This window comes from Danio aesculapii, chromosome 23 (genome assembly GCF_903798145.1).
Source record: "Danio aesculapii chromosome 23, fDanAes4.1, whole genome shotgun sequence".
NCBI lineage: Eukaryota > Metazoa > Chordata > Actinopteri > Cypriniformes > Danionidae > Danio > Danio aesculapii.
In genome coordinates this window covers 12269737-12294941 of record NC_079457.1, presented here as the reverse complement: position 1 = coordinate 12294941, position 25205 = coordinate 12269737, and the positions used below count along the sequence as shown (strand labels likewise).

The 25205-nt window shown below is 36.7% G+C and overlaps 1 protein-coding gene across 1 annotated transcript; it reads left to right on the top strand.

Annotated features, from left to right (window-relative positions):
• The first annotated feature begins 473 nt into the window (after positions 1-473).
• gdap1l1 (ganglioside induced differentiation associated protein 1-like 1) lies at positions 474-24886 on the top strand. Its single transcript, XM_056449369.1, has 6 exons — positions 474-697; positions 10370-10562; positions 15467-15640; positions 18987-19081; positions 21171-21285; positions 22859-24886. Exons 1-6 carry the CDS (start codon positions 515-517, stop codon positions 23200-23202), a joined length of 1104 nt encoding a protein of 367 aa, XP_056305344.1. The 5' UTR covers positions 474-514; the 3' UTR covers positions 23203-24886.
• The last annotated feature ends 319 nt before the right edge of the window (positions 24887-25205 follow it).

Sequence of the window (25205 nt, the reverse complement as noted above, 5' to 3'; positions counted from 1 at the left end):
TCATCATCTTTCCATAATCTTAAGCATTGAAATTGCTCATTTTGCATCACCATTCTCCACACAGTCAAGGGCTTGTACCTGAAGTCCAGCAGCAGCAAGTCTATAATAATAATAATAATAATAATAATAATAATAATAATAATATAAAATAACATATAGCATAAATAGCATAAAACCAAAAAGTAAACATTTTTAAAAGCACACAAACAACAAAACATGAAGCAAAGATGATATTCCTGCTTTCCATGATCTTCAAAATTGCACATTTTGCATGAACTCTTCTCACAATAGCAAGTCTATGGAGAAGTGATGCGGTGGCGGCGCGTTGATGATGCTGCTGATTCCCCTGTTCACGGTGCTGAAATCCCGCCGCGCTCAAGCTCTTTCCACCCTCCCAACATCTCTCTCTCTCTCTCTCTCTCTCTCTCTCTCTCTCCTCCCACCTGCCCTCTCTCTCTCTCCCCCTCTCTCTCCTCTCCTCTCTCTCACACACACACGCACAAAACCCTCTGTCATGGCGTCTTCCAACAATGTTACTCCCACCAACTGTAGCTGGTGGCCCATTTCAGCCATGGAGGAAGATGGCAAAATCCCAGACGGAGAGGAGAGTCACGAGCCCACGATACACGAACACAAGCCATACTCCAAAGACAGGCTCGTGCTGTACCACTGGACCCAGTCCTTCAGCTCGCAGAAGGTAAGGAAAACACAGCGTGAAAATGGTGGGTGAATGTATATATATATATATGTGTGTGTGTGTGTACTATGCAGCATGTAAAGCCACAGCGGGAATACATTGCGCTTGTCCGGGATGCACGCGCGCTTTATTGGCCTACCTGTGCGTTCCGTTGCGTCCTTTATGAAGACATTACGAAAGCTCAGGAGGAGACGGGATATTTGTTTGGCTTAAGTAACCCGCAGCTTAATATTATCTATCAGAGATATGCATTGGGTTGGTTTTGGGGGGCTAATGAATTGTGGTTAATGGGTAACAAGCTATTGTTGAAGAGTTGTTCGCTGTTTTGCTCTGTATGATGATGATGATGATGATGATGATGGTGGTAGTATAAATTATTCATTAAAATGAGGTAGCTTTGTGAAAAACAAACGGTGAATTTTGTGTTCTGCTGTCAGTATGCTTCGTGCAGGTTTCAGTCATGGTCATTTCTAAGTAAATGTGTTTCTGTTTGCATCATTAATGTGGAAACTTTAACAATTAACACTAACTTTTGCTGTATGCTAGGCTAATGTAGGCATTTTAATGCATAACATCAGAAAAATACATACATACATACATACATACATACATAATATTGCAGTGGTTTTGTTTTTTAAATGTTACATAATATAGCATGCATATGTTAATATGAAGTTATACCTGTCATAATATTGTTGTTTATTTATTGATTTTGATAATTTAATGAATATATTTTAGTATATACAACAAACACAATGTATTAAGTTATAATAAAATAGTAAATAATTAGGATTTTATTTGTTAGATTAGATTAGATTCAACTTTATTGTCATTCCATAAGTACAAGGCAACGAAATGCAGTTTAGGTCTAACCATGAGTGCAATAGCAGCAAGTGCAGGATATACAGTGCTCAGCATAATTGAGTACACCTCATTTTGAAAATGAATATTTGTATCCATTTCTCAGTGAATATAGGCAATGTGTTTTGATGCATTTAAACAAAACCGATTTATTAAACAGATATATTTATTAAAATATTATTTAAGTCTCCAAATATATTTAGAAATTGAAAGATAATACAATGAAATTCAAGCTAAATATTGCTAAATTTACAAAATTTCAGTTTAATATTTATGTATTTAATATTTTTCTATAACATATAAATTTGGCTGTACTAGTTTTTGGACTGTTTTCGTAAGTTATTTTGTTAGATGAGCTCCAGATTTGGCTTCAGTACTGACTAATCTAATGTATATGCACAAATATAATATTGTATAGCTTCCTATTAAAAATATGAATTTAAAAGAGAGATTTGTGAGGGGTGTACTTATTTATGCTGAGTTTATAAAGTGTAATTATAGAAAAACTATAGGTAATATTTACAGATGCATGTACTATAACCATTACCAAAAAGGATTTGTTCATTTTAAAATCCAGCAACATTTTATTTTACATTTAACAACTTTTATTTTCAATATTATTTTATATTATTTTATTATCATTTTATTATGTTTTCTCTTCTTTTTCATTCTTTTATAACACATTTTATCTGTTTTTAGGCTTATTTATTTTATTTATTTATTTTTACCATTTTTATTATTTGTTTTTATTTCTCTTATACTTGCTTCTTTTATTCCTGTTTATATAAAGCATTTTGAATTGCCACTGTGTATAAAAAATGTGCTATATAAATAAACTTGCCTTGCTTTGCCTATTATTATTGATATATTATTGACATATTATTATTATTATTATTAATTTATATTATTAAGTTCTAGGGCTGCATGATATTTGAAAAAACTGACATTGCAATATTTATTTTGTCTGCGAATATATATTGTGATGTTAAGGTAATCTCATAAGATGATTTAAATAACTAGGAAAGAATTCATAATTTTACATGCTAAAAGTTTTATAATTTCTTGTGCCCAAATGGTTTAAATTAGCTTGAAATCTTACACAGTGGCATACCTTAAACTAATAAATTACTTTCTGTAGTCTTTCTGCAGTAGGTTTAAACTTTGCTTGTATTCTGAACTGTTTCCTGGTTAATTGTAATTGCAACGCTGCGGTTTGACTATTGCAAATTTGCACATTGCTGTATTGATGCTGAAATTATATATTGTGCAGCCCTATTAAGTACTGTTCATTCTGAATGATGATGGACCTTCATTTCACCTATATTATGGCATTATATTTTCACATTTATTTATAAAAGTTGTTTATATAATCACTAATTTAATTTTATGTGGGCACTAAAATGCAACTGGGGCAGTGCGGTGGCGCAGTGGATAGCTGGTTCGAGCCTCGGCTGGGTCAGTTCGCATTTCTGTGTGGAGTTTGCATGTTCTCCCCGTTTTGCCATGGGATTCCTCTGGGTTCTCCGGTTTCCCCCACAAGTCCAAAGACATGCGGTATAGAGGAATTGGGTAAGCTAAATTGCACGTAGTGTATGTGTGTGAATGAGTGTATGGGTGTTTCCCAGTGATGGGTTCCAGCTGGAATTGCATCCGCTGCGTGAACCATATGCTGGTTGGCGGTTCATTCCACTGTGGTGACTCCAGATTAATAAAGGGACTAAGCTGAAAAGAAAACGAATAAATGAATAAAATGCAACTTTCTAATAAACACTTTCTAGTATCATGACCTTGAGCACAAGGCTAGTGATGGCTAAATTGCTAAAAATTACCTACAACCACTTGACCGACAACCCTTTTTAAAAGCAAAGTTGTCATCCAATGTATATTAAAAGCATTGACTGAAAGCTGTGATTTCTTACTTACTTCCAGGGCCATTTATATCGAAGTTGATATTTCTCTGTACCATTTTGGTGTTTCGTAACATCTAGTTTTTATGAGATGAGTTGTTAGCCCAATGCTCAACCTCCAATCTGGAGGACCAGGACATACACACATACACTTAGCTTACCCAATTCACCTACAACGCATGTATTTGGACTGTGGGGGAAACCAGAGCACCTGGTGGAAACCCATACGGACATGGGGAGAACATGCAAACTCCACACAAAAATGCCAACTGAGTATCATGACCTTGAGCACAATGCTAGTGATGGCTAAATGGCTAAAATGACCAATAATCTCCTTGACCGACAACCCTTTTTAAAAACAATGCTGTCATTAAATGTATATTAAAAACATTGACTAAAAGCTGTCATACATTGCAATTAAAAAATCGAAATGAGAAGGGCCTCATATTCCTTAGAATGACCCAGCAAGTGTGAGGCTCACATTTGATTATTCCTCTCCCCAGTCAGTCTGATTTAAATGAATATCACGTGTTACCTCTAAGCTAAACCTGACTCCTCACAACAATATTAAATTGACCAAAACATCAGCGAGGCGCAGATCATAAACTGATTCATTTTGCTGATTACAGTAGTTACAGACATGCATGGAAAGCTGAGGAAAAAATCAATGGCCTGCCAAAATCCATCTCCTATTTACTTACCAGCAGACTGGGAAACGCTGTTAAATAAGGCAAAGGTTTATTGTTCTTCACGATGCTCCTGTGAAATTAATTTTGACTGGAGAAATAATGATCATCCAAACAATCATGTCATCTCAGTGAGCAGATTTTTTAACGCCTTTATTTTTGTGTACTAATCAATGTGTTCTCCTGATGAAGCTGCAATAAGTTAAGATGTGTCTTTTCCAGTTGATTCAGTTGTCCATTGCAGTGGTGGACATTGGTTTTTTATTGCTCTTTAAAGCTGAATACTAGCATCTTGCAAAATAACTAATAAAATGTTATGTCATGTCCTCATGGCTAAGACAACATTAGTTAGTTATTAGACATAAGTTATTAAAACTCACGTACAAATACTTAAAGGGAACATAGTTTACCTATTTTTTATGATTTAATATTAATATTATGGTTCTTCTGAGTGTGCCAGTTTAGGTTCAGTTTAAAACACAATTCAGATTTTTTTATTATAATGTGTTAAAAAGTGTCATGTTGGGGGCTTGTCCACAGTTCGCTGATTTAGGGGTGTGTTGCTTCACATGTAGATTAGTTTCCGCTTCCCGCCCAACGTAACAAGGGGGCAGGGCCATGAGCTCACCCGCTCTGTGTTTGCAACAGAGTCTGACAGGCAGACTGAGAGAAGGAGCAGGAGTGAGAGGATCCGCATTCAGTCGTACATGTACGACTCGGACACAGACCAAGCAGAGAGTACAAAATCATATGTGTCTTTGTACAGTTTTACAGCCAACTGTGTGCTAGTTTCAAGTGCTGAGCTTGTACACAGAAAATAATAACCACGCACACTGAATTAACCGGACCGGATGCACCGCGCCACGCATTTTTGAATTCTAAACATAGGTTTCTAACAGGGTACACACAACGGCGCTTCAAGTCTGCAGCGGTCCGCGGCGCCCAGCCGTCGACTTGAGTGTACCCTGATAGAAACCTATGTTTAGATCTCTAAAACGCATGCTAGTTAAGATCACAGGGAGCTTCTTGGATCGCAAGAAATGCAAACGGCTGAAGTAAAAGGTAGACTCAATGAGAAGTACACATGTTTGCAAACCTACCTAAAGATACAACCAATAATTCCGATTAGAGCGATAATGTGGAGAATATTGCTCTTGTGTTGAGCCCAATGAGCCTTGCATCTAAAAATAGAGCAAGGGTGTCCCTTTAATAATATCGCTTCAACTCACGCTGAAAATGGCGGACGTGAATCAACAAACTGAGGCTATGATGACGCGCCTGTCAATCAATATTGGTGGGCGGGGGGACCGCTCTCCTACGTAAAGTTGTGGTCAGTCTGAAAACCAGCTCCTATTAGTCCACCGTTTTTATGTTGTTAAATTGAAAAAAAAGCACTGGGTGTGCTTATATCACCCAAATATGACGGTCTAAACACCATACATGCACATATGTCTGTCCAAACAGCTTGAAAAATAGTTTTTTAAATATGTACTTAAGTATACAGTATTGAAGTAACAATACTTGGTTACTGTACACCACTGGTCTAGCATCCCACAGTTGTTGTGAATTGCCTCATCAGACGTGTTTATTGGCTTTGTAACACCTCTCAAACCTCAGCACAGTAAAGTCTGACATTCATTAGCCTTTCCTGGAGCTGCTGACTGATGCTCTTGTCACTCATCAATCAGAGCAGCTCGTTTTATCTGGACCAATTAATCTGGATTAGGAGAACGAGGCAGGATTGTATCTTTAATGCTACTTCTTTCACTGATATTCTCCTCTAATGGGGTCATGAACTGCCTGTTTTGTTTATTTCGTGCAGTTCTCTGAGGTCCACTGATAATATCATCACCAGACATCATAATTAAGAAGTAAAAAGGCTATTTAATGCTCTTTAAGACCTCGTTTGAACACCACGTTTCTCTAAGAATGGCGGATTGTAAATTCAGAAGTAAAAGGCCACTTACAGTATATTGTTGGCTAAAACTTTTGCTTACACTACTGGAAAAAAGGTTCAAAGACCTGTCACTGAAGTGGTACCTTTTTCAAAAGATACACATTTGTACTTAGTGTCTATATTGGTACCTCAAAAATATATATTTGTACCTAAAAATTTTAAGAGGTACACTTTTGTACATTTTAGGTACTACTATGTACACTTGGGGTATTAATATGGACCCTTTAGGTACAAATGTGCACCTTTTAAAAAGGTACCACCCCAGTGATGGCTCACGTACCAGTGTTAATTTTGACAGCAAATTTTGATTCTCTTGTTAGTCTTAGTCTTTTGACTAAAATTCCATTTTAGTCTTAGTCTAGTTTGGTCAAGTTACACTACTTTTATGTAATGTAATGTGTATTTGTATAGCGCATTTATTGTGTATGGACATACACCCAAAGCACTTCACAATCACACCACCACCAGTGTGCAGCATCCACTTGGATGATGCGACAGCAGCCACAGGACAACGGCGCCAGTGCACTCACCACACACAGTGATACAGTCAATTTGGTGAATGGGGATGATTGGGAGGCCATGATCTGTGAGGGCTGATTGAGGGACTTTGGCCAGGACACCGGGGTTATACCCCTACTCTTTACGATAGATGCCATGGGATTTTTAATGGCCACAGAGAGTCAAGACCTCAGTTTAACGTCTCATCCGAACTGATGTACTGCGCCATTTTGCCAACAACTTAGTTTTGACATGTGGATCTCCATAACTTCAAGTTACGCCTCTAACATACTTCAAGTCCTCAGTCGTGTTGGTAGATTGGCTTCAATCTACACTGTTTTTGGACTAACAGGAAATTTTAGAGTTTAGTTTTTCTCTTGACAAGAGAGAATACTAAAGAAAAACTGTACATGCTTAAATCCATATTACATGTATACAACATTGCTGAAATGTCACAGTCCACATAAGATAATAACATTTTTTTTTTTGTTAATAACATTTACCTAAAGGAAAATTACAGGGCGGATCTCATAAATGATTTCAAAATACCTTTTTTTCCTGTTTAATTACTAATCTAAATAATATTAGATCCTTCGCACTTTCAAAATAGTCTGTAAAAACTCCCCAAGTGTCATAAAATATACATTTGATTTTAGATAGAAATCCTAATTTATATATATTTTTAGTTTTGAAACATACAGAATGTTTTGTAGTACAGAAACCTCTTATATGTTGAAACATAAACAATTTAGATTTCTCAGTTCACTAAAGGGCTCTGTGAAACACGATATGTTGTTTGTCTTGAAGCCAAGGTGTAAGAGATATGAAATCTAAGACACATGGCCAAGCTTTTTTTCCCCACATGCTGTTGTATTTATAGTTACTATATGTATTGTTGCTATAGCTACAGCTGTAGACCTCAGAGAGTCGGTCACTTTATATACAAACAGGCATTTTAGAGGGATGCCACATTGGTTTGAGCTAATTAGTAAACACAAACAAAATTTGTGCCTACATCAGACAAGTAATAAATGTTGGATTTAATTTCAAACAGCTGGCCAGCCAGACATTTAATTAAAACACAAATGCCTTCAAAAACCACATCAAGAGTGAAATTGATTTGAATAATTATTAAATAGATACAGTGTTTACAAAAATAGAGTCAACTTGTTTCTGATGACATAAAGTGGAGTCCAGTTATCTCTATGATGATGCAAAGAGAGTCAAAATTGAAACGTTCCTTGACGTTTTGTTTTTGATCTTTCCAGTTTTAGAAAAATCTTTATAATACAGGTCTGCTTTGTGTGGTTTGACCTTTTAATGTGGTAAAGCGGTCTGGTATAATCTCTTCATTTTGATTTTGGGTGGAAAATCATTGGTTTTTGCATGTGCGTTTTTACCAAATCTCCAAAAACCCTATTTGTGTCACTGAGTGCCACTGGTTAGACAAACACAGTACACTTTGAAAAATTAAGGTTCCAAAAGGAGGTTTTCAAAGTGAAGCCATACAAAAAAATTGACTCTAAAGTTTTTTTTTCTGCAATGCAAAGGTTTCATTAATGTTAAAGAGGTTGTAGAAAATAAAAAGTTTATGGAACTAACAATGGCAATAAAACTATTATATGTAGTTTGCTATACAGTTGATGTTTGTTTTCTCATTGAACTTTAAGGGCTGCATTGTAAAAATTATCCATATAATTTTGGTATTTTGTGTTTGATCTATGTTTTCTGTTTATTTATGGTTATTAATTGCATTAAGGGATGTTGATCTCCGCTCTGTCGACTTTTGATGATGATAAATTCGATTCTGCAGTTTCACAAGGGGACCTATTGACATTTTAGTATTCATTCATTCCTTCATTTTCCTTCGGTTTAGTCCCTTTATTCATCAGGGATCACCACAGCGGAATGAACCGCCAACTTATAAAGCATATGTTTTAGACAGCGAATACCCTTCCAACTGCAACCCAGTACTGGGAAACACCCATCACACTCATTCACACTCTATACACTACAGACAATTTAGTTTATTCAATTCACCTATAGCGCATGTCTTTGGACTGTGGGGGAAAACCGGAGCACCCAAAGGGAAACCCACATGAACACGGGAAGAACATGCTAACTCCACACAGAAATGCCAACTGACCCAGCCGGGACTTGAACCAGCGACCTTTTTGCTGTGAGGCGACAGTGCTAACCACTGAGCCACCGTGTCACCCCTATATAAAGGTTTACACCAGCAATCCAGAAAAAATATCACTTCATACTATTAATAAAATTCAGTTTCAAACTTTTCAAAATCAAAAGTTGAAAGAGGAAAGTCCCACCATGCAATTCAAGAGCATAAATAAACAGGAAATACATTTATCACAAAACAGAAATCTGTTAATTTATGGATAATTTACCATACATGTATAAAAGTAAGAATTCAATGTTTTTGTCATTCCAGATGACACATTTTCTGTCTCAAACTTTTCTGAAACATTAAAACAACCGTTTTTAAAGGTGCGGTATGTAAGTTTGACACACAGTGTTTGAACTAGGTATTGCACTCCTGGATCAAAACACACGTAATCGCAAGTTGCCAGATTGATGAAATCAACAGGAGTGTGCCTGACTATCAAGCCTAAAGGCTGATTTAAGGTGGATTCAAGTCGTGTTCTAAATAAAACCCACAGCACGCGATAGAAGGAATATTTTCCTTATTAAACTGAGTTTTTGTGCTAACCATCACCTGAAATTTATATTTTAGAAACTTTTCTTTTCTAGAAAGCTTTCTTTTTCTTGTAGCTAAACAACAGTAAACCGACAATGAAAACCTCAGGTACACCTCATATGCTTTATTCAATGTTAAATGCTAATAATGCGAGTTTGAATGACATTTTACATGACATTTATTGCCATACTACTGAAAGCAGCAGCAGATAGTATTAATCAGGTTATAAACCTTACCATTTTGTTAGAGTGCAGTGAGTGCACATATATTCTGTGCTTCTGAATGGCTTTATTTAAATTTCTGTCGTGTTTCATCTGGTGCAAACAGCTAAACTGCTTATCACTGTAAATCTCCTCACGTAACGTGTTGTTAGGACACGAGGTTACAACGTAACCTGCTCACCTAATGTTTGTAATATTTATATTATTTGCTAATAATAACCACCTCTGAACTCTGAATCTGCGTCTCATTTCGGAGTCTGTTACTGTCCACCAGAGGTCACATTTCGGTCACGGGCACATGCTTTGAGAACCTTCATGACTGAATGAATGAAACACACTGTTTTACATCAAGGCAACCCGGGCTGCTGAAATATAACTGGTTAAACTGACAGTGGGAGGGTTAAATGACCAAAACAAAGAGCCGTTCCGGCACGTAACGGACATTTTCAAAACAGAATATCTGACTTTAGCATTGTTTTTTAGATAAACAAGAATGTTCACTTAGCATGTTTCTCAATATCTGCAAACATATTATGGTATTTGTATGCTTTAGAAGAGTCAAGAACTTACAAACAACACCTTTAAACAATGTGTAACATGGAAGGCATGTGAATACAGTGATTGACTGTTGGCAGCTAAAAAATTTGTAAATAGTGCTTCCAAATTAGAAATGTGATGTGTTTCTTTACCCAGGATTTAAAAATTAGGTATTTAATAATGATAACGATGGTAATAACAATGGTAATGTAACATTAAACGAAGTATGCAAGCCATTCAGAGTCTCGAATCGAATGTCATGATGATGTGATGTATGTTTTTTGTACAGGTGCGTCTGGTGATCAACGAGAAAGGGCTGTTGTGTGAAGAGCGGGATGTCAGTCTGCCTCTCACTGAGCAAAAGGAGCCTTGGTTCATGAGGCTCAACCTAGGAGAGGAAGTGCCGGTGTTCATCCACGGAGACACCATCGTCAGTGACTACAACCAAATCATAGACTATATAGAGACCAACTTTGTAGGAGGTAAGACTGACCTCAACCATACTACTTACTTTTGAAGACAAAAAAAATGATGCCAGGCAGCTGCGGTGGCTAAAGGTGAGCACTGAATAATACCAAGCAGCACTGTGGCTTAGTGGTTAGCACTGTCGCCTCACAACAAGAAGCTCGCTGGTTCGAGTCCCGGCTGGGCTAGTTGGCATTTCTGTGTGGAGTTTGCATGTTTTCCCTGTGTTGGTGTGGGTCTCCTCCGGGTGCTCCGGTTTCCCCCACAGTCCAAAGACAAGCAGTATAGGTGAATTAGATTAACTAAATGGCCATAGTGTATGAGAGTGTGTTTGAATGTGAGAGTGTTTGGGTGTTTCTCAGTACTGGGTTGCGGCTGGAAGGGCATCTACTGCGTAAAACATATGCTGGAATAGTTCCGCTGTGGTGACCTCTGATAAATAAAGGGACTAAGCAGAAGGAAAAATAACGAATGAATGAAAAAATGATACCTTTCATGTTAATGTACACCGGGGTGAATTTAACCACTAAGCGTTGTAAGCAGCTGCTTGGGACCCCAGGAAATTTTGGGGCCCCCAATAAATACCTAGAAGTATAAATTATACCTATAATATTGTTTGATTTTAATCATATTTTTCAAGGTGAGGGTCTAACAAATACAATTTTAATATAATTATTACATCTATGCAAATTTGTCTTACACCCCCAATCATGGAGCAGTCCAGCGGTCAAATCAAGTACAGAGTTAGTTTTAAAATGAATTCACATAATAAATAGTTTTTAATAAAACAAATCATTTGAAATGTAGCTATTGCATTAAGATAAAACATAGAAAAGGATATTGAGTAATATAAGAAAAAATCTTGGCGGTTCATTCCGCTGTGGCGACCCCGGATTAATAAAGGGACTAAGCCAAAAAGAAAATGAATGAATGAATGAAGAAAAAAATCTGTTTTTTTAAATGATTAAAAGTAGAAAAGGTACATTTTAGGACAGTAGGGCCCCATGGCTGGAATTGCTTAGGGCCCTCAAATCACTAAATCCACCCCTGAATGCACAGATTCCCTTTATAGCATACATTATAAGACTTTTTTTGATGTTTAGTTTTCAGATAGATAGAAAAATGTCAGTCCATCCATGTATATAAGTAGCGGAGGGATTGATGTTAAGATGAATAGATAAATGAGCAATATCACACTCGTAGCAGTGCGATGTGGCTGTATATCGGCACTGGTGAGAGGCGTGCGTTGGTGTCCTACCAGTGACGATATACAGCCACATCGCTCTGCTATGAATGTGATATTGCATTTATACAACAGCTCGACGGCATAATCGTTTGTATGAAAAAAGGAAATCAAACACGGAGAGTCTCAAAACCCTTTTGTAAGAGGAACTACTTTCATCCACCATTCATTCACATCTGCTGCTGATGTCAGAACAGCAGAAACCATTGCTCATTCACCAACGTCACTTTAGAGCTAGTATTAGAATGATTTTCTAGCATAATGTCTAAAGTGATGACAAGACAGGTGATTTTGCTCGCATTTTAAGATTTTAAGGCTGAGTGCATGAAATGCCATCAGTCTACAGAGATATCTCCCAGTATTTCTCTGTTGCAATCAGGAGATCACAATATTATTATGGTATAAATATAGCACTAGAACATACAAAACTGAGAGATCAACTAAGAAAGTAATTTACCTGTTTAATCATGAGCAACTGTAGTTTGAAATTGTGCTGTTTTTCTCTTTGGGCTTATTATGCATCTCTGTCGTCATCTTGTGGATGAACATCATCAACTGTTTTTGCTCAAAGACAGGCTAATGGCTGCCGACACGCCGTCTCTCAGAAATTCTAAATATTTAATTAGGCACTATCCTAATATATAAACTGCGTAGTTGTAATCTAAACTACTACATTCTCAACTAAAAAAGCCTCAAAAGTACATTATATTGCCCAACAGCTACAGTATTTGTCAAACTGTAGAGTGTCCTTTTCTTGTCGCTGTATGTGGGCGGAGTAATACACAAGGGTGAAGAGGCTGAATGAGTGCTGTTATAAGCAGAATATCTCACAGCTATCAGCCATCCAGATTAAAGAACCAGACAGAACTGTTGTATAAACACAGATAAATGTATTTTCTAGAGACCGATGAATGGATGTGTGGGTTATGGTTCATCTTTAAAAAATTAATGTCATTATTATTATTATTTTGTATGTGTAATTATAATCATGCAAAAACACAATTGTGTTGGCATAATTAATTTGAAATTCATCTATCATATTAAAATGGTCGATTTTTTTTCAAGTGAGTTATTTGTCTTATTTCATAGGTGATATTTGATGGCTAGATGAATAGATAGATATTCTGCTAGAGATATATTGATAGTGTAATTATATATAATAATATATGCATAAATAACACAGTTAGTTTACCACAAGCGTTTTAACATAAAAAACTGCACTATTAAACTAGATACAAATTAAATATTCGTCAGATGGTGGCAAAAGGCACATTTTCTCAGTTTACTGTAAATCTAGGTTAGTAAACAAAATCTTACATGTTTCTCTGAAGACCTTTTATTCTAACAGTATAAATATTTGTTGTCATATTCTTTGTAAGAAGGTTAACTATAACTACAGTAAGTTTCCCTCTAGGGCTGTATAAGCAGTAGAAGTGGTAAATCACCATAAACGTGCTGCGCTATAGCTTCTCTCGCAGACTTGTTGTCATTTCAAATGTCTTCACACACAGTTTGAGTGTGGGAGTATTTTCACCGATCCAGGATCACTCGCTCAAGTGAACAGAGCTAAGCATTGTTATTCAATGTCTTCATCGGATCTAAAGAGAGACTGATTCTGATTTGTTTTTTGCTTACTTGTTTGTTATTCCTTTGTACTTAATTAACAGCTGTTAAATTTACTACAATTACAGTTTTGGAATCTTTGCTAAAAAATTTGCCCTTTTAAAAACATTGTAATATTTAGTTTTATGTTTATTAATTTGCCATTTTTAGATGCCATTCAATCTGGCTTTACAGAAATTGGGGATTTGTGATAATGTTCTAAAGAATACATATGAAATACATGTTCATACGTGTTGTGCTGGATCATATGTTACAGGCCAATGCAGTTTCTAATGGCTGTACATAGCTTTAATTTATAATGAAGTCGGGCAAATGGATGGTGATGCTGCTGAGAGTCAGTGCAGATATTGTGTGTGTGTGTGTGTGTGTGTGTGTGTGCTTTGGTGGAGTGGGATTTTCTGTTGTTTGCGTGATGTAGGATAACAGAGACATATTTTGATCCTTTGTTGGATAAAGTGATCAGCAGTAGAATATTATTTTAAAAAAATAAATGTAAATAAATTTAAATAATAATTTTTATTTAATTTTATTATCATTTTTTTATCATGGGATAAAAAAAAATAATAAATATTAAATTCAGACTGCACCTCTTACTGTTTTGCAAAAAAAAATATATATATTAAGTGAAGTTTATTTCTAAACTAATTTCGAGAGGATCACATGCTTATGATTGATCATGGCTGGTCCCGCATTATCCAATTTATGATTCACCAATCAGATGATTCCTAAGTCTCCATAAATAACCTATTATAAGTTTCATACCACAGCCATCTTCTTTTGAAGAATCCTCCCTTCCACCCCCACTCCTCCTCCTTTCCTAGATGGGTGGCACAGCGGCCCAGTTGTTAGCACTGTTGCCACATGGCAAGAACGTCACTGGTTCTAGTCCTTTCCAAGCCAGTTGACGTTTCTGTGCGGAGTTCACATGTTTTCCCTGTGCTCACGTGGGTTTCCCCCAGCTCCCCTGGTTTCCTCCCACCTTCCAAAAAACATGCAATTTAAGTTAATTAACTAATCCAAATGGGCACTATAGACGTGACCCTGGTAAGTGGTTATAACTTCATAACAATTCCTAATTGCTCTATAGCTTCAAACAGCAGGGGAGTTCTCGAGATCTACCTGAGCTCAAACTCCCTTCTCGCCTTGCAACCACGAGGGAGCCCCGGACTCGAAGATCTCATGAGCTCAGGGCTGTCTCCCAGGACAGCATGCCAAACCAGCTTTATAATCAATCATCAGCTAAGTGTGAACGGCTGAAATGTGTCATGTGATTTTATTAAAGAAAACTCTTAAATTGTTAGACGTTCCCATCTCCACCAAACAAAATGTATGTAGAAACAATTTTCTAAATTGCTAGTAAATATTTAAAAAGTTGAATGAAAATAAAAAATGCCTCTAATTTTAAAAATAAATACAACACTACCTAAATAATAATAATAATAATAATAATAATAACAATAAAACACACCATTTAAACTATCCTGCAGTTTACATGGAAGGATTGAAATTTATTTTGATAAATGGGGAAAAATTCTGAACTTCTGTGACCCACAATGCTAGCAAACATGTAACGAGACAAAATAATAATTAAGGCTATGATATTGGCAACCCCTCACCCACTTTTTTATGTGTTTTGGTTTGGTTTATTTACTCAATTTATACGATGCTATTTAATTTTTGTATTGTTCTGCTTATGTTTAGGCTCTCTATTAGATATTCATCTGCATTATTTGCACACCATTCTCCCTCTAGACCAGGCATGGGCAAACTCGATCCTCGAGGGCCGGTGTCCCCGCAGAGTTTTGCTCCAACACTAATCAAACACACCTGAACACCCTCAAGATCACTAGAAAGCTACAAGCAGGTGTGTTTGATTAGGGTTGGTGCAAAACTATGCAGGACACCGGCCCTCCAGGATCGAGTTTGCCCATCCCTGCCCTAGACACATGCACACCAGGCAGGAAATATGATGTCCAAATCAAAAGAATTGCATATAGATATATTTATGTATAGAATACTTACCATGTATCTATCTATCTGTGTGTGTTTTTCCAGACACAGTAGCCCAGCTGATTCCAGATGAAGGCACTCCCTTGTATGCAAGAGTCCAGCAGTACCGAGAGCTGTTGGACGGGCTGCCCATGGATGCTTACACACATGGATGCATTCTTCACCCTGAACTCACAACCGACTCCATGATCCCAAAGTACGCCACTGCTGAAATACGTAGTAAGTGATACTACAACTCAGCGCACTAATAATCCCTACTGAAAATACCATTTATCAGTGTAATGAATGTTTGTTTGTTTGTGAGCGACATATACTGGTGTGCTGTAGACGACTGCAAATAAGTGACTGGAATCGTTTTCCACACAGCTGGGAATGGTTGTTGTCTTTTGTTCATTTTTCCCATTGAGAATAGTCATTGTAATATGTTATTACACTCAAAGTGCTAGGATGTTGTAACCCAACATTGTGTCAAATATGGACCCATTTTTTAGTGTAGCAATAAACCAAACCAATCAGCTACAGGGAGAATCACAACATTACAAACTTTGATTTGAAGGAAAGTAGAGAAAGAGTGTGACATGGTGGCTCAGTGGTTAGCACTGTCACCTCACAGCAAGAAGGTTGCTGGTCCTGACTGAATCATTTGGCATTTCTGTGTGGAGTTAGCATGTTCCGGTGCTCTGGTTTCCCCCACAGTCCAAAGACATGCGGTACAGGTGAATTGAATAAGCTAAATTGGCCGTAGTGTATGTGTGTGAATGTAAGAGTGTATAGGTGTTTCCCAGTAATGGGTTGCAGCTGAAAGGGCATCCGCTGCGTAAAACATATGTTAGATAAGTTGGTGGTTCATTCCGCTTTGGCAACCTCTGATTAATAAAGGGATTAAGCCGAAAAGAAATGAATGAATGAAGGAAATTGGCCGTAGTGTATGTGTGTGAATGTGAGATTGTATGGATATTTCCCAGTACTGGGTTGCAGCTGGGAGGGCATCCGCTGTGTAAAACATATGCTGGAATAGTTGGCAGTTCGTTTTGCTGTGACGACCCCTGGCCTATAATAATAATAATTAAACCATTAGATTTATATAGCGCTTTTCTGGACACCTAAAGCGCCTTACACATTTTTTGGGGGAATCACCTTATCCACCACTTGTGTGCAGCATCCACCTGGAGTGATGAAGCCAATTATGATATGGGGATGGTTAGGAGGCCATGATGGACAGAGGCCAGTGGGCAAATTTGGCCATTTAACAACCACAGAGAGTCAGGACCTCGATTTAACATCTCATCCGAAAGACGGCGCTCACTGGGCAGTATAGAGTCCCAATCAATATACTGAGGCATTAGGACCCACACAGATCACAGGTTGAGCCCCCCCTCCTGCTGTTCTCGATAACACCATATCCAGCAGCAACCTAGCTTTCCCATGTGGTCTCCCATCCAGGTACTGACCAGGCGCAGCCCTGCTTAGCTTCAGTAGCCAAAGGTAATTTTTTGTTATTGTTAAAAATCAGTTTCCCTGAAGTAAAATTAAATAACTCTGCAAACGGAGATAAACCAACTCCGCCTTCACAGTTCAGTCCTATATGGGGCATCTGCAGACTTGGATCCAGTCAGTTTTACGTCCCCAGTTTTACATCCTGTTGTTTCTGATGCGTCCAGTAGGGGGAATGAAAGATACATGGCGAAATAATACATTTAAAGTCAACACTTCCATATTATTAAATGTCCTACTCTTAAATATACTTTATAATTTTTTTTGCTAAATATAAAAGCCAAGTTAATGTATCAGAAAGTGAGTTTAAATATACAAACAATCGATACACACCATACTTTTTCAGATATACAAAAGGCCAATTGCAAATGAATTAGGATACATTTAATAGAAAAAAATTAAACACACATAGTTGGATAGTGTAACGATTAATTGTAGCCTAGTTATACGTTTTCATATAGAGATATGCTTTTTGTTGTATTGATTATATATAAAGTTGCATTCTGAAAATAACAAAATTATAACCGAAAAAATGCAGTGTAATATGTATTAATTATATGCTTTGATGAGAATGCAGTGGTATTGATCACCAGACAGCTGCAGAACAAACAATTCACTCCTTTCTAAAGTTCCAAAGACCATTTAGCTACACCTGACAAACAAAAACCCAGATGACATTTGATGTTTTTAACATTTATTTATTTCAATATGCACTTTTGCATTACCTTTTTACTTAAGCCTACTTTCACTTGGCTTCTCAACTGACAGCATACGCACAGTAAACATTAAATAATTATTTTTTTTATCTAAACGACTGAAAATAACTTTACTGTGTACTCAGAGAGGACGAAATGACTGTTCTAAACTGGCTGCTAAATGTATGTAAACCATTAGTAATGGTTAACCAATGCATTTGCCTTATTTAAATAATCTACTGGTTTTAATCTTGTAATTATATAAATTTTTAGAGTTATTGTCTCATTTCAATCCCTTTTCTGTCATTTATTTCTCATTTGCTGATTACTTGGTTAATTTGCTGATGTTAATATATTACAAACGTTATTTTATGTATTTAAAATGTTTTGGCGTTCAAGTTTGCTTTGAACTTGAAAGAAAGAAAGAAAGAAAGAAAGAAAGAGAGAAGCGGATTTTACCTGTCAGTGGGTGCACACGGCTCCTGAATAGCATAAAAGGAAGAGCAATTGTGGATGTCTTTTTTTTTTACTTTAACCGATTGAAAAGAAACAGTGTATAATAAATAAAATATTTGTTAAAAATTAAATGATGTGTTATTTGTTGCATATAGTTTACAATTTATGTGATTTGGGTAAATGGTGTGTTTTAATTAGGCTACCACCGCAAGTACATTTCAAACTTGTGGGAAACACTGCTATGGATGTCAGTGAGGATCGCAAACTTGGTCTGGTTTGGTTAACTGCAATATCCAGTGCATTGTGTGAACTACCCCTTGAAGTGTTGAAATCAAAATCTCTTTGCAAAACCTGCTTTGTATTTATTTCTCAGATTTCATGCAAATTGCTGTCTCATGTTGGCTGTGGATTGGCATGGCTTACTCGCACTCAAATGCTCTAATGCTGGCCTATTTATTCAGAGTTCATTGATATTGGATCTGCTGTAAACCCGCACTGCTCACCTATTACGTAACATGCCAGTACAATGTAAATCAAGCCATAGAGTTGATGCTGCCAATGTATTGCAGCAAAGTAAATCACGTAAAGTCATGGAAACCCGGCATAATTGCAAATAAATCTCTTTTATGGTTCATAACTTGGAGGGAGCCCTTACGATGGGTGTTGTTTATCACAGTCACTGCTTTGATTTTATGTGTAAAGTCTTATTAAATCCCTTAATTAGTTGTCAGGAGCCTTAAAACCATGCAGAAAATAGTGCCAGTTCACAGTGGGCCGTCTGACAAAATTAACTACACATAACTCACGGAGAAGGAACTCCTATAAAACCTGGATGACTGCTCCGATTTCTAGGGGTTTACAACATAAATGTGTATCCAGATAAAAGCCTGATGCAGACAATTTGCTTTGATTTCTCTCAGGACATTTGGCCAATGCAGCGTCTGAACTGATGAAGTTGGACCACGAGGAGCCTCAGTTGACAGAACCATACCTCTCCAAGCAGAAAAAGCTCATGGTAAGCCAGCAGTTTTATTGCATACATGATTTGTATCAGACTTTGGATGGATCTTATAGCATATACTCACTGGCCACTATTAGAAATGCAAAGTTGGACCCACCTTTTCTTCAATACAGGCTTATTGGAAATATCCGCTTCAGTCTACATTTTTGTAAAAGGTTCATCTGGTTCAATTTATCTTTATTTCTTTAGGGCTTTTACAATATAGATTGTGTTAAAGCAGCTTAACATAGCTGAAGTTGCAGTAAACTGAAACTGCTTCATTCCAGTTTTCACTTGAAGTGTAGTTCAGTTAAATGTAATGCAAATGTCATTGCTGAAAGCCAAAACACTAAAGAGCAGCTCCACTAGTCCCAAACCAAGCGAGCCAGTGGTGAGGAACAAATTTAACAACTGACAAAAGTGAAGGAAAAAAACCTTGAGAAAAACCAGACTCTGCTTGGCACGGCCAGTTCTCCTCTGGCCAAACGTCTTGTTCAGATCTGCAGTCTGGATGTCAGAGGGTTGAAATTGCTGAATGTCCGTCGTGGAGAATGTGCAGATCTGAGTAGGTCACCGCGGGTTGTTCCTCAGGTCATCTGGTCTGTGTTGTTTTTCCAAACCTCTGTTGTCTTTTATCCAATTGTTTGATTCTTCTGTGTGAATTGTAGCTTCAGTGTTGTGTTTACAGCTGCCAGGAGTGTGTTCTTCTGCTGCCGTTTGACATGTTCTCTGCTGAACCACACAACATGTCAAATGGCAGCAGAGATGGATTAACACATTTGGAGGTTTCCTTACATATTTTATTTTTTACATATTTTATTTGATTGTTGCTTCTATCAGTTTATTGTGATGCGAATTTATTTTGATATTTATGGACTTTTATTGACTTTAGGATAGGATCAGGAATGCCCAAAGCATAATGGTGCTAAATGTCAGTGCACTGCCTACGAGGCAATCGGCGCCACTAGGGGCACCACTGGTCAGTATGGGCCCTATGAAAACATTTTGTGGGTGTCACGGATGAAAGGTTTGGACTGCTGGGGCCCTAAAATTATCTCTGGGTGCCCCAAAATGGCGTGGGCCCTTAGAATCGTCCTTTTTTGAAACTTCCCCTTACTTGCAGCACCCCTGGGTGCCACCTTGCAGGGTTTTTATATGTGCCCTTGCACCACAAAAGCAGTTATAAGTGTCAATTTCTTTAATCTTATAAATTGAGATTTATGCATGAAAGTTATATCTGAAAGTTAAATAAATAAGCTTTACATCTTTATATTTGCCTGAGATACATCTGTTTGAAAATCTGGAATATCAGAGTAAAAAAAAACAAATCTAAATACTGAGAAAATTGTTTTATTTTTTCTAAATAATGTTCTCTGTAATGCACATTACTAATCAAAAATTGAGTTTTGATATATTTACAGAAGGAAATTGACCAAATATTTTCAAAGAACATCATATTTTTGTAATATTCTAATGTTTTAGCAGAAATGTAATATCTATAATTTTGACCCATACAATGTTTTTTCATACAATGTTTTATATACAAAAATATACCCATGCAACATACGACAGCTTTGTGGTCCATGGTCACATATGTAATGTGTTTCTAATGAAAAAATAGACATGCTTGTAGTTTATGGTTACTAAAGCACTGTTCACATGGGATTAATATCACAACCTATAACAACCTCAAGACCTTAGGCTTTATGTCTATGCCAGAGATGCTTCAGTTCTGCATATCTATGTTTAATCTTGTGATATTTTATTAGCCTAAACTAGCCTATTCTTTCTCCTCAAACCTTTACCATCAAAAATGCATTGACATCCACATAACTACACTTTTTTTTGTTAACCTAGTAGAAGTGATAGTAGATCATCCATTTGTGGAGTACTCAGATCAGCAAATCTGGCAATGACGTTGAAGCCATGTAACAAGTCATCCCGCTTCTTCCTCCTCCTGATGTTTGACAATATATTAATTAATTGTATTAATGAGCAGTTGATCAGATGTGGCCGGTGAGTGTGTATGGTATCTTAGCTGAAATATGGGTTAACATATCTTAAAATGAAATTAAATCCCGTCCTGAATATTTACATTTTGTAGGCAAAGATCTTGGACCACGACAATGTGAACTACCTGAAAAAAATCCTTGGAGAATTGGCAATGGTACTAGACCAAGTAGAGGCAGAGCTGGAAAAGAGAAAACTGGAATATCAAGGTATGTGCTCTGCCTTTTTTTTCTATTCAACTATTTTTAAAAATCATAATTAAATAATAAAGAAACAACCCTATTAAAATAGAATATTAGAAACTCATTTAAAGTTATTTTATTAAAGAAAAGTAAATATCAATAAATCAAATACAATAATCTTTAGTAACCATATATTTTATTTTATTAAAAACAAAGCTACATTAATAAAGTAAAAAATATTTATAATATACAGTTATTTTACTTACATGTGTTTTTATTGTTATTATTATTATTATCGTAATACATATTTTTTGTTCTTCAATTTGTGTAATAAGTTATGTACTTTTTACATATGAGTATATATATTTATATAAACCTTGTGAAAGTAGAATTATTTTTATAGGTGCATTTAATCACATTAAATCACAAGGACTTTTTTATTTAAATTAGCTTTATAAACGAAGGCCTTCTTCACTTTATTCATTTAATGTGTGCTTATCCTATCACTATATTGTGTCGTTCTCTTCAGATTATGTGTGTGTCTGTGTGTGTGTGCATGTGTGAATAATTCAAGTTTTATCATATTAACATACAATTAATTTTAAAGACCTTTTGGTCTCTTAATAATTAAGTATATACATCAAGGCGATATGCAATATATACATTATTGCTGGCCTTTTATTGAATAAACATGAAATCCTACATTTTTTTGTATATGACCATTAATGATAAAATCTTGAAAATATTTAACTGTTTTTAGTCACGTAATTCCTGTAAAACATAACAACTCATCTGCATCTGTATGTATGCATGCATTTATTTATTCAATCATTAGGTTGCAACATAGGCTCATTCTGAATTTAGCCTTGTATACATTTCTGGAGATCGCGAATTATGTAGCTAGAGCTATGTATGGCTGCATTTCATCTTTAAAATGAACGCTACGGGGCGGTATGACACAGTTCCTTTTCACGCTTACCAGCTGACCGCTTACCTTCATATGGACGGCTTTTCTGCTGTTACCAGTTTGCCCAGTAGCTCTCCATGTACGTCAGCGGACTTGAGATGCAGAGAGGAGTTGACCACGATGACGAGGTTCGAGTGTGGCGAAGAACAGTTCCAGAAAGCGGGTAAGACAAAAAGAGAAGCCAAAACTCTGCAAATAAACAACATTCTAAGGGTAAGAATGTTGTAAAATCTGAAAAGGTGGTAAAAATCGGGCGAGGGCTTTTCTTTTTCTGGATTGCTTTTTTAAACACTGTAGGTTGGGGTTAGGGAAGTGGGTGGGTGCTGGTCAATTTGTGCTTTTTAAAACAATATTGGTTGGGTTTAGGGTAGGAGGAGGGTGGGTCAGTCAATCGGTCAGTCAGTCAGTCAGTCAACAGCGGCCTCTGGTGGATTTACGCAAGAAAAGCAGGCACGAATGGCACTTGCGAGAGAAAACTGCAAAAAACAAAATGCACCTCCCGGGACGTATTTGGCGCTCTCCAGAAATGTATACAGCGGTACGTTTTCAGAATGAGCCTGTAGCTTTAGGAGCCACTGTATATGATTAAGCTTTTTCAAGAGCATCTACAGGCTGTCTTTTCTTCTTGTACAGGTCAAAAGTGTGAATTATGGCTTTGTGGACCTACTTTTACACTAGCTGATATTTGTCTTGGAGCCACGTTGCACAGGCTCAAGTTCTTGGGACTCTCGAGGAAATATTGGGAGGACGGGAGCCGGCCGAACCTGCAGTCGTTTTTTGAGCGGGTGCAGAAGCGCTACGCCTTCCGCAAGGTATTGGGGGACATCCACACCACTCTTCTTTCAGCGGTTCTACCTAATGCTTTCCGAATGGTAAAAAAGAAGCCGCCGTCCTTTTTCGGGGCATCCTTCCTAATGGGCTCTCTCGGAGGGATGGGCTATTTTGCCTATTGGTTTTTAAAAAAGAAATACATGTAGTGAATGTGCTCTTGTAGTGTTTTGTGTCTGTGTATATGTGTGATGGTTGAACTTTTTCGGTTACACTGTTTTACGAGAGCAGGAGCAACGAGACAAATATACAGAGATTAACACTATTACTTACCTGGGTGAACAATTAAATAAATATATAATGAGAACATTCCAAGACTAGGAATTCTTCTTAACAGCACCTTCTCTGGTAATGAATGCCTTCATTTTTGTTTCTGTTTATGATTTACTGGTATATTTTATTCATTTTGTGCTTGAGTAGAGCACAAGTATGTTGTTTCGTTTAATCCAGATTATAAACACTGCACATTCTGCCATTTACTGGTTGTTTTGATTATTTAGATTATATAGCACAATGGCCAAGTAAACTTGAAGTATGTTATGACTTTAATTCCCAAAACAATGTTTGTTAAAGTACACTGAATTCTTACGTGTCTATCTTTTGTACTATCTGCCACTGATCGCTTTACACACTACAAAAAACACTGTATTCTGCCTAAAAATATCTGGATGTTCTTAAAAAATGATGAATATACATGAAAAGCAACACTTCATGAGATTCATTCATTCATTTTCCTTCGGCTTAGTTTTTGATTTATCAGAGGTCGCCACAGCGGAATGAACCGCCCACTTCATGAGATAATATGTATTATTTGTGTTTATTCCATCTCACATATTTTGCATGAATGTATTTACAGCTTACATATATATCCGGCTTAGTCTGATTTATCAGAGGTCACCACAATGGAATGAACCACCAACTATTCCAGCATATGTTTTACGCAGCAGATGCTCTTCCAGCCGCAACCCATTACTGAGAAACACCCATGCACTCTTGCATTCACACACACTCATACGCTATGTCATATTACATTCATTCATTTATTTTTCTTCGGCTTAGTCCCTTTATTCTTCAGGGGTCACCACAGTGAATGAACCGCAAACTTATCCAGCATATGTATTGCACAGCTGATGCCCTTCCAGCTGCAACCCAGTACTGGGAAACATCCATACACACTCATTCACTACGACCAATTTAGTTTATTCAATTCACCTATAGTGCATGTCTTTGGACGGTGGAGGAAATTGTAGCACCCGGAGGAAACCCACGCGAACACGAGAAGAACATGCAAACTCCACACAGAAATGCCAGCCAGGGCTCGAACCAGCGACCCTCTTGTTGTGAGGCAACAGTGCTAACCATTGAGCCACCATGCAGCCTCAATTATACTTTTTATATAGATGTAAGCTACAAAAACACGATTTAATGAAAATGGTGACATTATGCACATGCGTATTACTTGATCAGTCTGTAAGAGTACATCACAACCAAATCATGGAGCACAGGACCATATGTAGACAGATGCATAATGTTTCTGTACAAACTGACATCGCCACCTACTGGCCTGGCATGAATAATTTGTAGATTTTATTTGGTCATTTTTGCTGATTTGTGTGAACAAACAAACAGTTCATCCAATGCAAAACTTCAAAAATGTAAACATATTTTCCATTTGCTTACCTTCAGTGGGTGACCATGTGAGTGTCAGAGAGTTAGCTGCCAGCAATAATTGCTAGTTGATTTGATAGTACATCATTGCTGTGAACTACAGAAAAATAAATAAATAATACATTATCAGTAAACTGTTGCTGTGTAAACAAACAATGCACTACAGAAAACCAGGTTTTGCAAAAAAAAAAATATATATATATTTATATATATATATATATATATATATATATATATATATATATATATATATATATATATATATATAGTCAGAATTATTAGCTCCCCTGTTTATTTTGTTTTCCCAAATTCTGTTTAACAGAGAGCAGATTTCTTCAACACATTTCTAAACACAATAGTTTTAATAACTCATTTCTAATAACTGATTTATTTTATCTTTGTCATGATGAGAGTAAATAATATTTGACTAGATATTTTTCAAGACACTTCTATACAGCTTAAAGTGACATTAACAAGGCTTAAC

Excerpts from the sequence above, each read along its gene's own strand:
- gdap1l1 (XM_056449369.1), top strand. The coding sequence starts at position 515 with ATGGCGTCTTCCAACAATGTTACTCCCACCAACTGTAGCTGGTGGCCC. Across the intron at positions 698-10,369 it reads AGTCCTTCAGCTCGCAGAAG|GTGCGTCTGGTGATCAACGA; the intron begins GTAAGGAAAACA and ends TTTTTTGTACAG. Across the intron at positions 19,082-21,170 it reads CCAAGCAGAAAAAGCTCATG|GCAAAGATCTTGGACCACGA; the intron begins GTAAGCCAGCAG and ends TACATTTTGTAG.